The sequence below is a fragment of the Monomorium pharaonis genome, chromosome 10 (assembly GCF_013373865.1).
Source record: "Monomorium pharaonis isolate MP-MQ-018 chromosome 10, ASM1337386v2, whole genome shotgun sequence".
Classification (NCBI taxonomy): Eukaryota; Metazoa; Arthropoda; class Insecta; order Hymenoptera; family Formicidae; genus Monomorium; species Monomorium pharaonis.
Window position 1 is genome coordinate 20,433,164 of NC_050476.1, and position 23,074 is coordinate 20,456,237.

Genomic DNA, 23,074 nt, shown 5'->3' on the forward strand with positions numbered 1-23,074 from the left:
TTTTAGATAACTGAGAATAATCTCTGAGATAAAGCAAATTAAATTTTTTTTAAGAAATACATCATGTTAAAAGATTGTGAAATGCAGGAGAAAAGCGTTGAAGAAAAAGTTAAAGTAAAAAAAAATAATAGAAATAGTTATTTAAATTGTTTTACATTTGCTATTTTATTTTTACTATTTTGTATTTACTTTTATATATTTTTACGCGAAATTTTTTTCCAAATAATATTGTTTATTGATGCATTCTTTAAATAAATATTTCTATTGGATCTATTTCAATTTTTCCGCAACGCTGTACATACTAAATGCACACTGAAGTGTGAAGAAGTAAAGCTTTTTAAGTCAGAAACAAAGTTAATTAAATTAGAAGTGCAGAGACACACCTTCGACCAAAGGAGGGAAACGGATGGCGGGTTCGCAATCTAAAAAGAATAGGTCGTTTCTCTTAAATTACAGGCTGCGCTGCGATACGAGGTGCGCACGATATGGAAATGTAACGTATGCCGCAAGTATTTCGGTTCGTATAAAGCGGACGGCGGAACTTTACGAGATTCTTAAAGCGCATAGAGTTAGACGCGATGGCCACTCGAAAGTTATCTGCGCCACTTGTATCCGCAGTATTCCGAGTTACGCTCGGTAAGGTTGAATTACGTGGGCGATGTTACACGTATTCCCCAAGGCACAAGGAAAACCCTTTTCACTAGAAGGGAGAAAGGTTTAACGTTTCCCAGCACGTGTAGCTTGCTAGCGATACAGCCCGCTACTTATCAGCTACTTTCGCGTAGGAAGTGAAGCTTTCTTCTCCTGTTCGTTGTTTGTAATTTACTTGACGCAACTAATTAGCGAGCGGAGCGATAAACTCTTCTTCTCTCGCAGAAGATTCATGGCTCTCCTAAGAGATGTCTCGATGTGTAACAAATTACTCAAAGGAAAAGTGTCTTCATCTCATCGGTTAATTCGTGCATCGATTTTCTTTCGTTTTTTTATAGAAAATTATTTAACGTGTAACGCGTCGATTTCGCGTTATACACATCATTTTTTTACGAAAAGTTTACTTTTTTTTAATTACTTCTTAATATTTTTTTTACCGCAGCATTACGGGAAAGAAGCTACCTCTTCATTATAATTTGCGTATCAATCTATCTGTTTTAGAAACAATTATTTTGCGTGTAACGCGTTATAATTTCGCGTATATCCTTTTTTATTAAAAATTTATTTTTCTTTTTAATATTTTTTTTACCGAGGCACGTACTTTAGAAAGAATCTATCTTTTCATCATATATGAGAAGAAAATTATAATTTTACGTATCAGTTATTTTATTTTAGAAAAAGATTACTGTATGCATAACGTATCAATTTTATGTATTTTATATATGCACACATTGTCCTTTTATCTTTCTTCTTAATATATTTTTTACCGAGGTGTACTGCAGAGAAGAAGCTGTCTCTTCGTAGCGATTTTGCGAAATAATTTCTGCAATCGTGCCAGATCGAGGACGACACCACAACGCGCGAAGAGAATAAAGGAAAGAAAGTATTAAAATTTAGCGTAACGAGGACTTCGTACTTAATCGCTAAATACGAAACGTTGAAATCTGAAGCGTCGCGTCTGTCGTCAGCTGCTATCTGCTGACACGACTGTCGCTGATAGCACAAGAGCTCCGTCTCTTCGCGCGAGATGACGAAGGGAAGATTTTACCCAACGGCGACCGAACAGCTTCCGAGAAACCCAACGTGTTCAGACTCTCGTTCTTGTTAATCCCCGGCAAAAATCGGCCACAAAAATCGGCTCTGCTCGCGCCATTAAGGAAGACACAATCGGCTACCGAAAACCGGTTCCCTCATTGACAATAATGCGTTAATTGCGCGCGCTGCACAATTGCATGAAATTTTTTAATAGCGATGAGAAGAACTTCGAATCAGCACCTATTCTCTCATATAAATTGAGAATGAATGGACATTTAATTTAATAAATTGTATGTTAATAAATATTTTCATTTTTTTTCAAGAAAAATCAAGAACATTTCCAATTAATTTTAATTTTAATTTTAATTTCCAGTTTTTCGTTTGTCGTATGATGGCACACATTTTTCAGACTTATATTATTGATTCCAACAGAGCTTCCAATAGAATTTTATTTACATTATTGTTATAATATAAGTAAAAAACTTTATTAAGTAAATAATTGCCACTACTAATTACAATGCTTTGAATATAATTACAAGATCAATAATTTTAATATCGCAGAATAAATTTTAAAATAATGTATAAATTTGAAACAATTTAACGATAAAAATTATTACTGAAAATTTCTATGTAGCAATTAAGAGGAAATGGTTGAGTCTGGCATAAAATGGCATTTCAATCTTGTCGCGTGATAATATTATAATTAAAATGTTTCCCTACGCATATTTAATCAACTGTCATACTAGTAATAGGAAAATGTGATGTTTTATCAATTGAAAGAGTCCCTCGTAAAGTCCGCCTAGTAGCTCTATTTCGCTCAAAGTAAAAATAAACAAGGATGGACCGGTACGTGCACTTAAATTAGCATTATAATGGACTCATAATACATGCACTTACGCTCTGCCACGCTAGATATAACTTCAGCGTAATGCGTACGCAACATATAGATAGAACTACATCAAGGTATACCGGGTGTCTCGGGGGTATCGTGCATGATCGCTCGACGACAAGTCTCTTGACGAGCTTAGGCTTGATTAGCTGAACGAGAAACTGGGAATTTCAAACATGTCGGCGTACGGAACACTAATGCAGGAGAAAGGCAGAACTTGATTTACGTAAACATAGATACATTTGATATGTATTCTTTAACAGATAAAGAGTGAAATATAACTTTTATGAAGTAATAACATTAATAATATTTATTAAAGATAAATTCATAAAATAAACTTGGATTATATAATATACATATTAATAAGGCGAATTAATAAATTGAATTGATTAAGCGATAAAACAAAATTGAGATGACTGTTCTCCTAGGGTGCGCCGGGTCCTCCTGGCTTGCCAGGTTTGCAAGGTGATCGTGGTGACACCGTGTACGGTGTGAAAGGTCAGCTTGGTGAACAGGGAGATAGGGGAGAGCCTGGACCACCGGGCAAGGTGGTCGAATATAAGAAGCCAGAAAATTCGACGGCCGTAAAGGGACCACAGGGGCCAAAGGGTATGAAAGGCTTTTATGGCGATCGAGGTCGCAAGGGAGAGATGGGCGCCAAGGGTCCGCTGGTAATTATGTTGTATCGAATACAATTATAAAATTATTTTAATAGATTCAAAATAGTATAAATTGTATTCTATAAAAGATTTTATACTTTTAAAAATACTTTTATAAACAATCAAAAATAATGTGACATAAATTAAATATACTTATATAATTATTTTTCACGCAAAAATATGTTAATTAAATATTTTAATAGAATGCAATTATTATTTAGGGTCGACCAGGTTTCTTAGGTATTAAAGGTGTAAAAGGTGAGCAAGGTGATGATGGACCAAGAGGTAAGCAAGGTGTCACGGGCCCGCCAGGCCCTGCTGGTGAGAAAGGAGAGAAAGGAGCTCCAGGATTTGCTGGACTGCCTGGTTCGGATGGAAACGATGTAAATAATATAATATTTATGATATATATTTGAAAATAAGTCAGTTCTGATAGATCAAATCTTCTTATTAATTTTTGCTAAATATCTTTTCCATTTTTGTTCAATAATTCGATAATCGAGTTTTATTGCAATTGTAAAATTCACTTAAAAGACATTTTTTTATTGACTTTATACGCCATGATGTTTTATTATTGATTGTTATTTAATTGCAATACGCACGGTAATATTTTTATCAAAATTAAATCGAATAAATATTTGAAAAATTGATAGTATTAGATATATCGCACTATTTAACATTGTTACAAAGGGAGAGTCAGGAGAAGAAGGAAATCGTGGTCCACCTGGTAAACAAGGAGCTGAGGGTGAACCTGGACAATACATTCCAGAACTTGATGAGATTATTGCCGGAAATATTGGAATTCAAGGAGATCTTGGTCAGTTTTTACGCATTTAGAATTTTCTCTTTTTTTACAATGTATATTTATTATTATTACATATAATATATATTTATAATATATTTATAATATATATAACAATATATTTTTTTTTCTTTCACAAAGATATTTGAATATTTATTATTATCTATATCACTAAAGAGATATATTATTAAAAGACAATTACTAATGTATCTTTAAAAAATGAATAATTAATATTACATACATAATATGAAAAATAAAACCATTGAAAATTAATAGCATCTATTTAAAGATTTAAAAAATGTTAAATCTTTTTTGTTTTTTCCACAGGCCCTCCTGGTGAACCTGGTGAATCAGGAACACCGGGTCTGCCCGGAAAGGTCGGCTTCATAGGACCACCAGGACCACCAGGACCACCGGGTATCCCTGGTCTATCGGGAGCAAAAGGCTCGTCCATAAAAGGAGAACAAGGAGATGATGGTACATTTATTGCATACATTTTACTCTTTTACGTCAATAATTATTTTATAACTAATATAAATAATAATTTTCTATTTATAAATTATTCTAGGCTTACCAGGGCCTATGGGGCCGCAAGGACATTCCGGATTGCCCGGTTTACCTGGAACTATGGGAGCCAAAGGATTCCCGGGAGTAACGATAACTGGACCACCAGGACCAGACGGGAATCTAGGTCTTCCAGGATTATCAGGCCCACCCGGTGAACGCGGTGATCCTGGTCCTCCAGGTAAATTTAAAATTTGTATTAATCAAAAAGCTATTAGGAAAAAATTCTACAGTTGTTAAACTTATATTAAAAATTTTAAAGAATGAATATGATACACGAATATGATATAACGCTTTGTTTTTTTATTATTATTAAGTCTATAATATTACTCTAATAATTTTATCTATAAAGTTTTTTATTAATCACGAATAAATATAATTGAACAGGAGAGAAAGGTTTTCCTGGAAAAGGAATAAGAATTCGTGGACCAACCGGAGAACGAGGTCTCCCTGGAAAACCTGGCATCTCTGGACCTGATGGTTGGCCTGGGTTTCCTGGTCCCAAAGGTACCAAAGGTTTTCGAGGAGATGATTGTGGCGTATGTGCTCCAGGTAAACATTAATTACAATTTATAATAAAGAACGCTTGTTTAAATGAGACATTTGAGAAATGAATTAAAATATTTATTTCATTTTAATTATTGTACAGGATTACCCGGTGAAAAAGGAGAACGTGGTGAATCTGGTTTGGACGGATATCCTGGAGCTTCAGGATTTCCTGGTCTACCCGGACCACGCGGATTCAAAGGAATACAAGGAAAGCGAGGTTTGCAAGGCCCGGCGGGACTTCAAGGCGATAGCGGAAGATCCGGTATTGCGGGAGTTCAAGGACCTAAAGGAGAATCGGGAAGAATATTCCTTCCACCAGGTGAAAAGTTTGTGGGTCCACCTGGTGATTTAGGCGAGAAAGGCTTACCTGGCCCCGAAGGAATCAGAGGTCCGCGTGGACAACCGGGACCCATCGGTGATACAGGTGTACCAGGACCAAAAGGAGAAAAAGTACTTTTCTCTTTTACTTGTATAATTAAATTGTTTTTGTATTATTAAATTTTGTATTATTAGATTGTTTTAAAATAGTTTTAAATAAATAATTTGAATATTTTTAAATTTTAATTTATAATTAAAAATTTTTTTTAGTTATATATATGTATATATTAAAATATATGTATATATTAAAATTATTTTTACACAATAAGATTTGTCTCATTTTGTAGAATATAATGATTTAGTTAATTAAAAGATTTTTTAATTATGCATTTAATCTTCAATCTTTAGGGTGAACATGGTTCCCCTGGATTGCCGGGAAGAGATGGTTTGCCAGGATGGGATGGCATTCCTGGCGAAAAAGGTGAAGATGCCACAATACCAATCGAGTTCTTACGCGGAGATCCAGGATATCCGGGAGAATCGGGAATCAAGGGAATTCAAGGAGATAAGGGTAACAAAGGAGAACCTGGTGACTCCGCAGAATACACTGCAGAGAGCAGGGGCAACAAAGGCTATAAAGGTGCCAGAGGAGCTCCCGGTGCGTCAAACTTAAAAATTTCTTAAATATTAAAAAAAATCGAAAATCTGATATAAAATATAATATTTAAATTTCAATTATTTACAGTTGATTATTAATCATTTTAAAAATTTGTCTGAAAATTGTATAAATAATATTATCATACATGTAATTATTATTGTACAGATTATAATTTATATTTATAATTATTAAATAATTACTATACATGTAACGTTTTCATAAGTAAATAAATTTAATTCTTAATAAGCATTTTATAATTTGTATAACCATATAAAATATTTTCGATATTCTCGTAGGTGAATCTGGTTTCAAAGGTCTCCAAGGACATCCTGGTGATGAAGGTTTATCAGGTTTACCTGGTGAGCCCGGTTCTCCAGGAATTTCGCTTCAAGGTTCTATCGGTTTGAAAGGATATCCCGGAATGCCAGGAGACCAGGGTCCTCGAGGCACATCAGGCTCACCTGGGCCACAGGGACCAGTAGGGTTTCCGGTAAGTGAATTGAATCGCGTGAGTAATTTCTGTCTTAACAGTTTAATTAAATATACATAAATAAAAATTAATTTTAATTATTTTATTAGTCGTTTAAAGTTTTATTAATCGCGTATAAGAAATAATTCGTGAGATTACTTATTGCAGGGTCGCATTGGTAACAAAGGCGAACGAGGAGATCCGGGAACGAATTTAACATATGGTGAGATTGGAGAACGAGGATGGTATGGTCCGAAGGGTGACATCGGTGATCATGGTCCACAAGGATTGCCTGGCCGAACAGGAGGGGATGGTTCAAAGGGTGCCAAGGGTGCTAAGGGAGCGCCTGGTTACGAGGGATTGTCTGGACTTCAAGTATATTCTTATTTACGGATTTTTATAAAAATTGCTTTAACTTAATTATCATTTTTAATTATCATTTGCAAAAATTATTTTTATAAAATACCTACAAATAATTTATATTAAAACAATTAACTTGGTGAATTTAGGGAGCCAAAGGTCAACATGGAGACAGTATACAAGGAGATCGTGGATTCCCGGGAATACCTGGCCAGCCTGGAATGTCTGGAAGAATCGGAGACGTCGGTTCCCCTGGTAAGTATCAAAGATTAATAATGCTTCTAACATTCTTAAACAAGTTATTCATAAAGAGATACAATTAAATTAAATAAGACTGAATGATGAATTAGATCAAATATCGCGAATTTTTTTTTAATGCATTACTGTACTAAATTTATTATTTTTGTAGAATGATTCGACTGTTTTCGATGAATTATTTCTATTGCAGCATTGATAATATAAACAAGTTTTATTCTTTGTCTTAAAAATAAGAAAAAAAATTAATGTAAATCTATTTTTAGGTCCTGATGGTCCTTCCGGTTTTGATGGAATGAAGGGCTTGAAAGGAGAAATCGGCTTTATCGGACGACGTGGTGATGACGGTGACGTGGGACCTCAAGGATATCAAGGGATGCACGGTATACAAGGTCAACCGGGTACTCCAGGAGAAAAGGGAGATGTCGGCGAAACCGGTGATCCGGGACCACGCGGTTGGCCCGGTTTCGACGGTATAGAAGGAGCAGTCGGTCCTAAAGGAGAGGTGGGAGACGCTGGAATTCCCGGTTTACCAGGAGTGACAGGACCGCTTGGATTAAAAGGCATCAGGGGTAACACTGGTCTTGAAGGATTAGCGGGAATCCCTGGCGAAAACTCCTTCAGCGGTCCCCAAGGTGACGTGGGTGAACCTGGTTTTATGGGAGAAGTTGGGCCACCTGGTTTAACTGGATTCGATGGACGACCAGGTTTACCGGGAGAACCAGGATTAGCCACTGATGGTTTCAATGGCTTGCAAGGACAGAAAGGTGAACCTGGTTTCGACGGATATAATGGTATCCCAGGGCCAAAAGTAAGTTCATCTTCTTTTTACCAGAAAGTTATTCTTAAAACATATTCTTTTTTTAATATGTACAGAAGACAAAATATGTAACAACACACATCTTTTTTTTCTCATTTTTTTCTTATTCAATAATTATAATAAAATCTAAAAAATCCTTAAAATATGTAATGTTTTTATATAAAAATAAGTAAGAATTTATAATTAAATATTCTTATAGTTATGTATTATATCTTATGTTTACGAAAAGATATTTGTATTAATTATTATTAAGTGCTTAAATTGTACAATTCTAATTTTAGTTTAAAATTTATATTTAAAAAACATAAAATTTATCTTTTATACTCTGTTATATAAATAACAAAAAATTTGCAAAAAAACGTTAAAAACAAACAGAATATGTTTAACTTTATAGGGAGAAATTGGTGATATGGGTCCTGATGGATTAAAAGGTGAACGAGGCGAGCAAGGCTTTCCAGGAAGACCAGGGTCACCTGGAATATCCGGTAGACATGGTGCGAAAGGTGAAAGGGGCCCATTTGGACCACCTGGCTTTGACGGTGTGAAAGGAAAACCCGGTCTCAGCGGTGATCCGGGTATAATAGGCAGACCAGGTAAATATAAAAATTATCTATCTTTATTGATTAATTTAATTACAAGTCTTAATAATTTTGTTTTCTAATTGTATAATTTTTTTGTCAGTCTATATATATGTATATATTTATTTATTTATTTATTTATTTATGTTTAATATAATTACATTTAATATAAATGCATTTAATATATATAATGAATGAAGATAAATACTGCATTTGTATTTCACTAACAAGTTACAAATAATTACAATTTACATCAGGAATGCCGGGTGAGCCGGGTGTGAGAGGAGTCCCAGGTATTATGGGTGCTCCCGGATCGAAAGGTCATGTAGGTGAACCTGGTTTACCATCTTATGCATTCGCGCAGAAGGGTGATATTGGTAATCGCGGCCACGATGGTTTCCCTGGTGTGAAAGGACAATCAGGTGAACCAGGATATAGTGGTATGCCTGGTCTTAAGGTAAATGACATCTGAATTGGATATTTTAATTCTTCTATTTCGAAAGGAATTACTTATTCGTTTATTATAGGGTCAAATTGGAGACAGAGGATATCCGGGTTCTGTTGGTTTTCCTGGTTTACCTGGTTTCCCTGGCGTGCCAGGTGATCAAGGACCTCGCGGAGCTCCAGGTAATATATAAATAGTCAATATGAGATATGTTTTGCAAATTCGTATATTCTAAACAAATTGACATTACTTGTAATTTTCAAATTACGTAGTTTATTTTTTTAATATTTAAAATATTTAATCTTTATTCGATATGTAAGAAATTAATTTAATTAAAATTAAGAGAACTACGATTAATTTTTCTAAGTTTTTTCATAATTTAAGAAAATTAATATCATGCATTAAAATTCTAATTTAATTTTGTCAATCTACATACTATCTTTTTTCTTTTCAGTTTAAATTATCTCAAACTTAATATTTTATTTTAATTAATGTTTTTTCTTATTTATTTCCCATAGGATTGTCTGGTGAATTTGCTGAACCCGGTGAACCTGGACGTCCTGGTCTCGATGGTATGCCTGGTATCCCAGGACGCCCAGGACAAAAAGGAGCTCCTGGTGAATATGGGCCGAACGGACCTAAAGGAATTTCTGGCGATATAGGTCATAGCCTTCGCGGTCCTAAAGGAATGGTTGGAGAACCAGGTAATAATCAAGTCAAGTTAGATTTAATTAATTTTTCTTTAAAATAAAATAGATAATGACAAGATAAAATATATAAAAAATTAATATTAATTAAAATTTATTCTTTTATGTTTCAATTAGGTCCGCGAGGATTTGTCGGCTTACCAGGTATACCAGGTTTAGAAGGATTGCAAGGCTTCCCCGGAGCACCAGGACCAAAAGGTTTCCATGGAGAACCGGGATGGCCTGCAGGCGCTGCCAAAGGACAACCCGGCGAACCCGGATGGCCTGGATTAGATGGTCGATCTGGTCCGAAAGGAATGAAAGGTGACTCTGGTCTTGCCGGTTTCGACGGATTGCCAGGACCGAAAGGAGAAAGAGGAGAAACCGGTGAACCGGGCCTACGTGGGCTGCCTGGTCCTTCAGGACCACAGGTGAGATACTCAAATTATAATTTTCTTGTAATTGTAATATTGGCAATTTAAATATTACATTCGTCGATTTACTTGCTAGCTTCTTCCTACGCTATTATTTTTTATATTTGAAAATTTTTAGGTTTTATTATCCTTTAATTCCTTTCTTGTTTTAAATAGATTTCTTTTAAATTTCATTTTTTTACATAGGGACCGAAAGGAGAACGTGGTATAAATCCTTTCCCGCCATTCCCGAGACGAGGACTTCCCGGTGATATAGGAGAACCAGGATTACCTGGTACTATATATTTTTATTGTATTTTATTTTATATATATATATATATGCGCGCGCGCGTGTGTGTGTGTGTGTGTGTGTGTGTGTGTGTGTGTGTGTGTGTGTGTGTGTGTGTGTGTGTGTGTGTGTGTGTGTGTGTGTGTGTGTGTGTGTGTTATAATTAATATATGTGTATAATATACACATGTACACATATTTCGTTGAAATATAATATCGCTTGGATAATACACAGGTTTCCCTGGACTACAGGGAATGATGGGTGAACCTGGCAAAGACGGCTTGCCGGGACGACAGGGTGAAACAGGAATGATTGGAATTCCTGGACCGCAAGGACCAGATGGTAAAGATGGACCTCCCGGTTATCAAGGACCTCCAGGAACAACTGGACGACAAGGACAGCCAGGTAAAACTACATATTATATTTCATATTAAAATGATAATTTTATTGTCATAACAAATTTACATAAGTTGTTTTAATTATCCACTAAACAATTTCTCTCGCAGGTTTTCGTGGCACACCAGGAATACCTGCGCCGAATGGAATTGGCCCGAGGGACAGAGGATTCTACTTTGCTCGTCATTCGCAATCCGAAATGATACCGATCTGTCCAAAGAACACCGTGAAGATATGGGAAGGATTTTCGCTGTTGCACACTATGGGCAATGGACGACCTTACGCGCAGGACCTTGGTAAGCAATATTAACATACTTTTTTATATATTTATATTATTTTATATAACAATGATAATAAAATAATAAATTAGATAAATTGTAACTATAGATATGAAATATATCATTTACATTTGTAAATTTACCTAAATATTTTCTAATAAGAATTGTTTTTATAAAAGACAAACAATTTTTATATTGTTAAATTTAACTATTAATTTAAAAAATCTTAATATAAAAAGAATATAGAAGCAATTATTAAAATTTGATACTACGAGGATACACATAAATGTAATCTTTAACAAGATTATAATGCAATTGATAAAAGAATACAATTGAATAACAATTTACAGGCGCTGCTGGCAGCTGCGTCAAGAAGTTTGCCACTATGCCTTTCTTATTCTGTAATCTGAATAATGTATGTGATTACGCTAATCGTAACGACTATAGTTATTGGCTCAGCACAACCGAGCCTATGCCAATGATGATGACACCAATACCAGCACCGGAAGTTGGTAGATACATATCAAGATGTTCTGTGTGCGAAGCACCAACTAGGGTAATAGCTATTCATAGTCAATCCATGGCAATACCCGAGTGTCCGGGTGGCTGGGAGGAAATCTGGGTTGGATACAGTTTCCTCATGGTAAGATCGGTTGTTGAACATTATACTGATCTCAATAAACATTTAATTAAAATTCAAGAAACAATAAAATAATTTATAAAATTCTTCGAATTTTCGTAAAAAATTACGCAAGTGTTTTATTTATTATGAATGTGTTTTATTTTATATTATTTATATTAATAATTACAAAAGTATTTAATTTTAGCACAGGATAAGTTAATATATTTTTTTAATTAAATTGCTTTAAATGATAAAACAATTATAATATTGGATCATAAAATAAATTTGATATTTTACTTGTAAATTAAGTTCATATGAAATAACAAAAAACTTTTTATATAAGGATTTATTCTTTAACATATTTTGCATAAATTGTTAACTTGGAAAAAAAAGTTAATAAATTTATGTGTTTTAAAATTAACTAATTGAAGTTTACAATTAACCAAGTTACAAGTTATTAACTTTTTTGCTTTATTTATCTTTTAACTTTTTAATTGGTTTATTAGTGATACGTATGCATAAATACATATATGTTATATATATATATTTAAGCTATTAATAATTATATAAGATTTTTAACAAAATAAGTATCAAATGGTTACGTTACTAAAACTGTATATGTATATATAAAATTTTGCCAGCTGTAAATATATCATATTTAATAACGCTTTAAAATTACAGCATAGAGATGCTGGTGCGGACGGTGGTGGCCAGTCTCTGGTCTCGCCCGGATCTTGCTTGGAGGAGTTCCGCGTTAGACCGTTCATCGAATGCCGCGGTCTTGGCACTTGCAACTACTTCGCCACAGCGACGTCATATTGGCTAGCAACCATCCGCAACGAGGAGATGTTCCGTAAACCACTACAGCAGACGCTCAAAGCTGACCACACGTCCCGAGTGAGCCGCTGCACTGTATGTCTCCGTCGACGAGTCACCGAGGTTCTGAAACCCTTCACGTCCAATAGCCAACGGGCTCCCAATAATTGGGGCACCGCTCCGGTAGCACCAAATCGCAATGTGCCTGATTATGAATCTAGGACACCACCTAGCCGGGGAAGATATCCCAATCACAGACGCGTACCCTATCACTACCGTAGAAGAGGTCGCGTGCGCGGCAATCCTTGGGAACGATCGACAGAATCTCCTAACAATTTGTAGACAGAACATCAAAATTGCGCGTACATCCGAAACAATCGGAATCAGTGACGTGCAAGGGCGTAGCAGCCTATGTATATAAAGAAGCACGAAAAACTTTTTTTCTATTAGTTAAGTTATATATCTGGCCGGGTGCCATAAGTTCGTAGACCTTATATTAAATAGAAACACAAATAGAACGCTCAGGAAGCACACGGTAAGAGGCTTGAGATAACGTGGACAACATACGGATCTGGAAAACATTGTAAAGGGACGTTCTTCAAATATCTTCTAGTCTGTTATACTATTTGAAAAAGAAATTATATGGATAAACATCTCCGTTTTAAGTTGGCCGTTGAAGTTGATATATCGGATATGAAAGGCAATTGAGTACTTTGTTAAACATTTCAATTTATCGGTATATTCCTCTCCGGAAATGGCGACGAAATGAAAGAAGAGTACTTGTCAAAGTGGCTGCTGTTGAATCGAGACCTGTATAGTTGCTTATCTGAAAATCCTTATCGCCAACTCCTTCTCGCTTTCGGGAATTTGTCGTTGTTATTCTTTCCCACTCTATGCAGGAGGTCTACAACTCACACTCCCGGTCATCTCATCTCTTCCTGCGCGCCTGATAAAAAGCGCCGCCGGCTGCCGTGAAAGCAAGTAACTGCCTTATGCCAAATAGAAAAAAAACCCGTCGCGTTCGGCTATCGCAAAACTGCCAATAACGTCGCGTTTGCCGATGCGATTTACGAGAGATTACACTACGATAATTAAATTAACGTTATATGTATATTATCGCTGTCGTAACTATTATCTATGTATCTCGCATTGAATAAAGATCCTTTTGTATAAGCTAATCGGAATTTTTCCAAACCATTTAACTGCCTTTCTTCCCCAAAATCTCGACAAATTACAAAATTTCACAACGCAAAAATGAATAAAAATAAATTAATAAAACATTGCTGCATTTAATAATTGATTGATTTAACTTGAAATATTAATCCGTTCGATGAGAAAATCAAAGAATACGAAACTTTATCGTTTTATTCGTAATACTTTGGCAATTTATTTTTTTCATTATCTACAAAATAAAACGCAAAAGTTAATTGTTTGAAAAATGTAAACCAACATATCATTTTCTTAAATAAAATAAAATCGTATTAAAGTTACTTCCTGCTTTTCCAGGAGATAAAAAATAAAAATATATCTAGCATTATTTTTAGAGAGTACATTAAAAAATAATATCACGCTAAGCTCTTGAGCGAGGACATATCTGGATATACATGACGATTGTGATCAAGGAAAAGGAGAAATGTCAGAGGATACTTAACGTGTTCGCAGAACGCATAAAAGAATCAACCAAATGAAGCAAGAACACTGAAATTATTTGACAGTTTAATAAAAGGCGAACGGGCCTTCTTCAGGAAACACGCGAAGTTCACATACAAGCTCGTCGTACGAAATGAACGTACACGGTGAGAGATCGATATTATATTTATATTTATAAAATTATTCATCATTAGAAAGCACATATGATCTATCTATATGACGTAATTTGCTACGCACACCCGCGTACGAGCGTGCCTACGAACAACGCACACCCCTTTACACGCATACATGCATACACACCGCAACGCCTAAAACACCACGACGTTTTTTTCATCTCGCACCCTGACATAAGCACGCACGCGCGGACATACACAAACATGTACGTACGCATTAATCTCTTCTTTTACTCATTCTCTCTCTCTCTCTCTCTCTCTCTCTCTCTCTCTCTCTCTCTCTCTCTCTCTCTCTCTCTCTCCTCCCCCACCTCTCTTTTTCATGCTTCTTGCTCTGTCTCTCATTTCCTTTTTCTCACTATCCCTCTCGTACGCGTAATATACGTATCCGCGTTCACAAGCGAGTACATGCCTATGTATGTACGTGTACATATTCAGAGTACCTCACGATTGTGTTTTTTTTCTTTTTTCTTTACGGAGATTACAACTTTGTAACTGCTTTCAATTGGAAGAAAAAGCAACAGGGGACGAGCAGGCCAAGTATTAATGTCATCACAGTATCAACGTCATCGTCATTATCGTGATTATTATCCTCATCATTACCGTCATCGTCATATACTTGTTTCCTCGCGCCACGAATTTCATACCGTACAAAATATTAAGAAACAACAAAAGTAAAACAACAATGCGTGTTCAAATGTCTAACAGTTTTTTTTTTACTAAACACATGTAACAAAAATTTATTTTTTTAATTTTTCATTATGTATGTCTCAACAATACAAATACGACACGATATAAACTAATATCTGCGAAATAAATCCGAAAAGCTCAAAACGCGAATCCCTTTTCCCTTCGATGAAAAACTTTCAAAATTTAAAAAAAAAACAAGATGGACGCATAATAATATAAATATAAATACACGCCAAATAAACACTAGAATTGCCACGCGCGCGTCCATCGTAATCACATTGCAAATCACGGTTGAAACGAAACGGAAAAGAGAAACGGCTGTATCCCGTGCGTAATCCATATTCGCGTAATTAAAACGATATATCTCGCCGTTCCGGAAGAAAACTCGCCAACGTTCCTATTCGCGTAAACTAGCCCTCGACAGTTTCATCACACATTATCCGAAAACCTCTAGTAGCGATTTCTTCCAACTTTTTTAATAAGTGGTGAATTTCCTGGAAAAATAAGACACTTGCGTGAGATTTCTTTCATATGTATGTGTTACACGCGTATACACACACACACGCGCGCGCGCGCGCATAGCATCGTGTGCATATACACGTGTAGGTGTAATTAGATTTCCTCTTTTCTTCATTTATATAACAACAAATGTTCATTTAGAAGTAATTTAGTGTGCATCTAAGACCCAAAAGAGAATCATTACCGAGCTATGCAAAATAGAAGATCGATTTCCTTTTCTTTCTTTCTTTCTTCATCTCGCATGTATAGATATATAAATATACGTCAATTTATATATCGATTATACATAAATAATGTCCGCATCTATTATTTATATATAACGCGTACATAAACCCACTATACATATATATACATATACATTTATACAATATATTTATATTTATATTCATATTTATATTTATATAAAGGTACTCTTACTATTGAATAGAAATATGCATATTCCAAGTGTTCAATAATATCAATATTGATATATATAATAAAATAATATATAATTATTCTTATTATAATAATATAGCAATTGCAACAAGAATATTGGTAATAGTGATAATAATAATGTCGCGATAATAATAATAATAATAATAATAATAATAATAATAATAATAATAATAATAATAATATTAATATAATATAATAATAAAATAAAATAAAATAATTAATAGTTATTACAATATAATAATAGTTATAATCATATTAACAACAACAAGTATTCTTTGTCACATTTTGGTTGCAGATTCTTACAATCACAAATATATTATTCATAAATGTAATAGTCGAAAAAGAATGTTAAATTAAGAAGAATACGTGAATATAGAGTGCTCTATTTCCTTTTTTCTTTCTGTGTATAGAATAATTAAATCCTATAAATAGTATATATCTTCAACAGCCAGTGGTATAATAAAGTATACCTTTTTTGAGGTACCTATATATAGTTTCCTCTCCTTTTTTCCCCGCTTTTGTGATATACCAAATACAATACTGACGGAGAACGCGATACACACGCACACGCGCAGACATTAACACATACTTACACGCATGCATACATACATATCAGGTAAAATGCGGATGTGGGTTCATCATAAGCCTGCAATCGTCACAGCATTATCCTCGGTATACAATATATATCTTCAGGTCATCCGAAGCCTGAGACGAGAGCCCGAGACGAGAGAGAGACTTTCCTCAACAAACCAATAAAAACAAAAAACCCAACAAAAACTAACAAAAAGCGGCGGGAACGAACGCCGCAAATCGATTCTCTCCGTGTCGCGATACGTTGCGACTTCGATACTTCCATGGCGTAATTTAGCTAGGAAGTCTCGACACAGCCAAACAGAAACGGAAACTTTTGGTCCTTCGAGTTCAAAAAGCAAAAGGTAAGGGAATAGGTCCCGCCGGTTCCCCCTTTTTTCTATCTCTCTTTTTCTTTCTATCTCTATCTCACTTTTTTCTGTCTTTCTATCTCTCATTCTCCTTCTCTCTCTCTCTCTTTTGCTCTCGCTCGTCCCTCTCTTCTTGACTGATCGACAGGCAACATTCTAGAGAGCACCACGCGCTAGTTTTGCATTGTATTTGGTGATACGTATATGAATACTGACTCCGTGTATGACGTTACATATAATACAATAGTATCCATTACGTATAAGTGTACATGCATTTTATAACTCTCACTCTCATTCTCCCCCCCCCCTCTCTCTCTCTCTCTCTCTCTCTCTCTCTCTCTCTCTCTCTCTCTCTCTCTCTCTCTCTCTCTCTCTCTTTCTCGCGCATTTTCTCTCTTTCGCACTTTCGCTATCTTCCGCGTTTTTACGTCTTATATATCTCCGTTTCGCTCTCCGCACACTCAAAAATATATTACATATAACTCTTTACTGCGTGACGGGATAGTGGCCTGCAGTCACTCGGACTGCAGTAGCTTCTGCAGCAACGATGACTTCGTCGGATCACCTCGTGCCTCCTCTATAGTAATCTGAAATCAAAAGGCTTCCATTAGAATTGTCTTCGCTATCTGACATCAACGAGGATTTCGAAACCGATCGCCAAGAGTATACATCTATGTATAGAATAACAGATTATTTGCAAAAACTACAAAATATTAAAGAACTAGTTTTTTTTAGCACTAAGATTTAAATCTTTGACACCAAAATACCTTTGGTATCCCAAAAACTTTATAAGCTTAATTAAATAATAAAATTAGTAATGAAACCAGGCACTATGAAATCAGAAATTGTTTAATAAAATAGGATTCGTGGACATTAAGGATCTACGACATCGGAAATTTATAGAAATCAAGAATTAATAGAACAGAATTTACAATAATGATACAAAATTTATTTTATAAATGTATTTTATAAATAAAGATTCAATGATGCTTTTGCAATTAAGGATTTATGGCACCGAGTATTTTCGAAATGTGTAAATTCGGGAATATGTGCATACAAAAATTGTATTTAACTAACTTCTTTAATAATTTTGTACAGAATTTATAGTATTAAAATTGAATGTCGAGAACTCTATAAAATTAAGAATTTGCAGCATCAAAGATATAAAATTTTAAGGATTTATAAAATCAAGGTTCTGCAAACCTAATATATTTGGGGAACAAAAGATTAATAAGGTTTAATAAGGAGTAAGATCTCTACAGTGAATATTTCTCCGACAATCGGTTTGAAATCGCTTTGATGATTGACAATTTACTCTGCATTATTTTCACCGTACAAGATTTAAACATTAATTTCAAATATTTTCAAATAGCAGTATATTAATGATGCAGCTGTGTCTCGTATATTTAGTATCCATATGAAGTCGTTTGGAATATTGTCGTAAGATTTCAAGGAATCACGTATTTGAAATCCAATTCTTCATTATTCAAATGTGTGAATCCTTTTAATAGTAATGTCCAAACGATATTTAGCCCGGACAAACTTAAAAAAACAGAAATCTGAAGCCACATAGCAACTACACATCCAATATTTCAATGCACAATAATGATTGCTACTATAAAATTTTTTAAACGAAAGAATAATTCCGCCTTTAATTATCAATTGAATATTTTCACTTCGCGATTGATGTAAGTGTAACTCAAAAGATATCGTTTTTTCAGAAATATTTTTTAGAATGGAGTAGTATTTTTTTTTCATTGTTTTCTTTCATTTTTCATTTGAAATTAATATTTCAATAGATGAAATTAATATTTTATAAGAATAAAAATCTTTAACTGAATTAATGATAGATATTATATTATTCGATACATTATCACCTAAATTGAAGTAAATTTTATTTTTCTACTTGATACACGATTAATACATTCAACATATAAATTAGACAAAACTGCTGCTAAAAAAATAATTATTTTGTAATTTATTTTATAAGTAAAAATAACATTATATGTTAAAAATCAATTGATACTAAGTTAAAGATAATTGATACTAAATTAATTGCATTTCAGTCGAGTTTCCTTGCAGATATAACTATAACATATTCGATATATAGAACATACATTTAAAAACTCGTACAAATTTAAATTTAAAATGCCTTTCTAAACCCTCCTCATTGTAGCATTAGCGGGTTTCCTCATGCAATAAGAATAACCGTTCTCGGAAAAAAAGGAAATTAAGAACTACGCGTAGATATCTAGTTGGCTCACTGTGAAAAAGCATTACTAGACGTACGTTATACAATACAACAAATGATAGTATGATTACTGATTACTTCGAATGAGCTGAAGCTTACAACACCATCACCCTGTAGATACGAAAGAAAACACTTTTTGCTCGGCATCCCCTACATGGACATTCGATACAAAAATGAGTGCATATTACGCTGAAATCTTTAAAAATATTGAAAAAAAATAATGCGCGGCGCACATGGAAAAAATCCCAGACACTTCAACACGAAAAATTAGTTTCCACTTTCATTTTATTTTTTATGTAGATAAAATGTTTTAAAAACACTTAAAATTTAATAATTATTAATTAATTTTATTTAATTTTACTCAATAATCGTAAAAAACATTTATTATATTGTTAAAATAAAATTTATTAGTAAAATAAAATTTATTAGTAAAGTCATATTTTATATAAAATAATTTCCAAAATTATTTGACACAATAATTTGTTTATAAATATTCCATTTCTTTCATAAATTTATATCCCAGATTTTTCTAATTTTTAAATGATATCATTTTTTCTTATTTTTTGAACATCTAAAAGTAAATTTTTCATAGTAAAATAAATATATCTCAGAATAAATCTTTTTATAAATAGTTTGACATGAAATCAGAAACTTTTTAATCTGCTTAAAATTAATAAAAAATAAAATTCTTATATATTCATACAAACACAGAATTCTCTCTTCCCATTTCCTATACGAAATTATAATTCAAAATTTATATTGAGAAAAGTAATTTTAAATTTGATATAAGAATATATAAAGTTCTGAGCTTTATCCATTAACCACCTAGTAACCGCACAAACTTTACAGATTTCAGTATTTCTTTAATATTTAGAGTTATATCAATTATTTTGACTAAAATATCATAAAATTAAAACAGAACGTTACGCTGGCGCTGTATCAGCTGTACGCTTGCATGAATAAAACAAAAATTAAAAGAAGTTACTTGCAGTTAATGCAGCCAGAGAAGTACAATTAGTTCTTGCACAAAATGTAATGCAATTCGTGAACGCGCTACATTATGCAGTAGAGGCAATTAATGTGTTTAGCTAATGCGCCTCAATAAAATCCATTTCGAACAAAAATCTACTTGGCGTGATAACAAAATCAGCTTATTTAATACTAAACACAGCGTTTCTCATTGACACTGAGTGTAAAACTTAAACGTATTCTTCGACAACATTTGACGCTGTAATGCGTACTTCTTAATAAAAAATAATGTGCAGAAAATTTAATCTTCTTAAAAAAATAAAGATTAATTATATTTTTATTTACATAAATATTTTTATAACGTATTGTATGCTTTCTGTAATAATAAATTATAAAATATAAAATTTTATGAAAACGTAAACCTTTATATAATTTATACATTAAGACAAAAATACTATGGTTTATTTCTTTAAAGATTTGTAAAATTTGTATTTTGATTCAACAAGAAATTTATAACTAAATTTTGATAATTTTAATAACATATTTGACATCCATGTATTAAATAAAAAAACGTATAATTTTTTGTGAGAAAAAAGAAATAAATTTGAAAGAATAAGAAATAAATTAAAAGATATCTAAAAATGTTTAAATGTCTTCTTCTCATTGAGCGATTAAACTAAAAAGAAGTGGAAATAGTACATAGTAGAAAGAAAAAGAATAAGAAGAATGTAAGAATAAATTCTACAACTATAAAGCCAATCCTTAATTTAAAAGATTAGAAATTCGTAGCTTCGCCAAATGTAAATGCTCGATCTCCCTCAATTCTTCTTTAATTCAACTATGATTCTCATGATTTATTTTACTTTAGCATGGAATCTCCAACTGTACGACTATTGCGGAAAATCCAGAGAGAATTATCATTACGTGCGAATACTGTAACGATAATGCCAAGATATAATCGTCAAATGACGATTTTGCATGCATTTGTAGAGCGCTGTATTTAAAAAAAAAGTAACCCCCAAGTTTTACGCTCAGTGCGCAAATAGAAAGATCATTAAACAATATTTCGTGCACAATCAGTTCTGAAGCCAAGCGTATAGAGGGAAGACATAGCATAACAAAATCAATTTTTAAAAAATACGTAAAAGTAATTATATATTGTCGGAATGGGGCTCTTACCCTGGAGGACGAGGGGGCACTTCCGGCGCTCCCCCAGATCTTGGCGGGGCCATCGCTAACCACAGCCTCACCTAGTTGGGACATCGTAACAGTAGGCGTTACCACAGTCTTTGTAAAACTAAAGTATTAATGCCTCTTCTTACAAGAAGCGGGAGATTATGCATTAACGATCGCGCGTGCTTCAGCCTGTACACCGATACAAATTCCGTACGCTCTCAATCGAGGGTTCGCTTCTGTCTCTCTCATGAAAGACTCTTGCAGAGATTATCATGCTAACGTTCAATTCTAATCAAACGCGACGAAAGTCTACAGTAAATTTTTTTTATGTACAAATTTTTTAACCGTGACACATTTGAAACTTGAAAGAGTTAAGGCTCGACACTTCCGTCGTGTATCTCTGAAATTTTTTACATAGATCTCACGGAGAAACACACGGCGCCTCAGGAGATTGCGTTGTAAACAAGCGTAATAGTTGTAACAGTAATCGCGTGCGATGACGAGTCTAAAAAAATGTGCGTGATCTACGAGGGGAAAAACTCTATATATATATATATATATATGTGATGCATGTAATACTTTTTCACAGTACTCGCTCATGAGACTCACGTCGTATGAGAGATTAATATATCGGGATTGCAAGACCGGAGTTAATACTGGGAGTATACAATTAAAGTTTGACAAAATCCGAAAAGGAGGAAAAACAATGTCTCTCTATATAGAAATGCAGACAAAAATACAAACTTATTTGAAATTTCACCTGCCACACCGCGAAACGGCAAATCATCTTCAAGCGATTCATAACTTTTTCATTCGAGTACGCTGAAAGCATACTGCGAAATCTCGCATTTTAGAAATGAGTAACTCTTAATGTACCTCATACTTTACGCAACTCTTATAGGTAGTAAAATAACATTATATCTATAAACTTCGTTCGATTCGATTACTCTGCATTCTGATTGCGAAACACGTAACTATTATTGCATCAAAATAAAAAAATAAAGGAAAAAACGAAGATAAACGTATTGACATAAAACGTAGCTTTACTGAGATATGCCCAGTTTTGCCCTGCGGGCTAACTCGTAGCCAATCGTCTTTTGAATAGCCGTTTCTATGCGTATTTCGGAACACAAGCAAAACAAAAATTCTACAACCCGGCACGTACCTGCAGAAGACATCTCGAATGACAGACCAAGTGCTTCAAAATCATCCTGAGAAACTTGACCAGAAAGATTATTCTGTAGGTTGTTAGGCACTCGCTGTTGTTGCTGTTGCTGTTGCTGCTGCTGCTGTGTTCGCGCCCCGACAATCGCCCTCAATTCTTGCCGCACAAATTCCGAAGTACTAGCGTTACCTATAACAAGAAGAATAATTATGAGCGAAACGTCATCATCACAACATGCGTTGGATATCCCTTATACGTCGCGTTCTCAATGTTCAATATGTGCGTTTTTATGTACGTGTGTGTGTGTGTGTGTTCGTTTGTGTGTGTGTGTGTGTGTGTGTATGTGTGTTTATACGCGCGCATAATTTTAATGTTATTAATTTATATCCGTCACAATACTACACTTGTGACATAAAAATTTTGCGACAATATCTTAAAATTATAATACATCTTATATAATATATCCAATTCGGGTGAAAAACGATAATTCTAGGTGTCGTAACAAAATAAAATATTTAAAAAATACTTTATACATCGTATATTTTCTCTCGA

At 33.9% G+C, this 23,074-nt stretch overlaps 2 protein-coding genes across 18 annotated transcripts in view; one reads left to right on the top strand and one right to left on the bottom strand.

Moving 5' to 3' along the window:
• Positions 1–13,731, top strand: part of LOC105827748 (collagen alpha-1(IV) chain) — a 58,026-nt gene extending 44,295 nt beyond the window's left edge. The window contains exons 6-27 of the mRNA XM_028193675.2: positions 3,004–3,246; positions 3,456–3,617; positions 3,925–4,051; positions 4,364–4,513; positions 4,605–4,781; positions 4,988–5,152; positions 5,250–5,599; positions 5,876–6,125; positions 6,422–6,615; positions 6,763–6,969; positions 7,104–7,209; positions 7,476–8,020; positions 8,424–8,622; positions 8,865–9,064; positions 9,135–9,234; positions 9,571–9,756; positions 9,877–10,169; positions 10,359–10,446; positions 10,676–10,846; positions 10,948–11,133; positions 11,466–11,758; positions 12,419–13,731. Of these exons, the coding sequence (XP_028049476.1) occupies positions 3,004–3,246; positions 3,456–3,617; positions 3,925–4,051; positions 4,364–4,513; positions 4,605–4,781; positions 4,988–5,152; positions 5,250–5,599; positions 5,876–6,125; positions 6,422–6,615; positions 6,763–6,969; positions 7,104–7,209; positions 7,476–8,020; positions 8,424–8,622; positions 8,865–9,064; positions 9,135–9,234; positions 9,571–9,756; positions 9,877–10,169; positions 10,359–10,446; positions 10,676–10,846; positions 10,948–11,133; positions 11,466–11,758; positions 12,419–12,895 (4,869 nt within the window). The 3' untranslated portion in view covers positions 12,896–13,731. The remainder of the gene's footprint in view (positions 1–3,003; positions 3,247–3,455; positions 3,618–3,924; positions 4,052–4,363; positions 4,514–4,604; positions 4,782–4,987; positions 5,153–5,249; positions 5,600–5,875; positions 6,126–6,421; positions 6,616–6,762; positions 6,970–7,103; positions 7,210–7,475; positions 8,021–8,423; positions 8,623–8,864; positions 9,065–9,134; positions 9,235–9,570; positions 9,757–9,876; positions 10,170–10,358; positions 10,447–10,675; positions 10,847–10,947; positions 11,134–11,465; positions 11,759–12,418) is intronic.
• A 994-nt stretch (positions 13,732–14,725) lies between these two features.
• LOC105841162 (nuclear receptor coactivator 3) overlaps positions 14,726–23,074 on the bottom strand; it is a 148,064-nt gene continuing 139,715 nt past the window's right edge. For 16 of the 17 annotated variants that reach the window (XM_036293383.1, XM_036293387.1, XM_036293384.1 and 13 more), the window contains 3 exons: positions 22,523–22,711; positions 21,361–21,431; positions 14,726–17,548 (listed from right to left, as the gene is read on the bottom strand). In XM_036293383.1, the coding sequence (XP_036149276.1) occupies positions 17,477–17,548; positions 21,361–21,431; positions 22,523–22,711 (332 nt within the window). In that variant the 3' untranslated portion in view covers positions 14,726–17,476. The remainder of the gene's footprint in view (positions 17,549–21,360; positions 21,432–22,522; positions 22,712–23,074) is intronic. The other variant, XM_036293381.1, reaches the window with a different exon arrangement.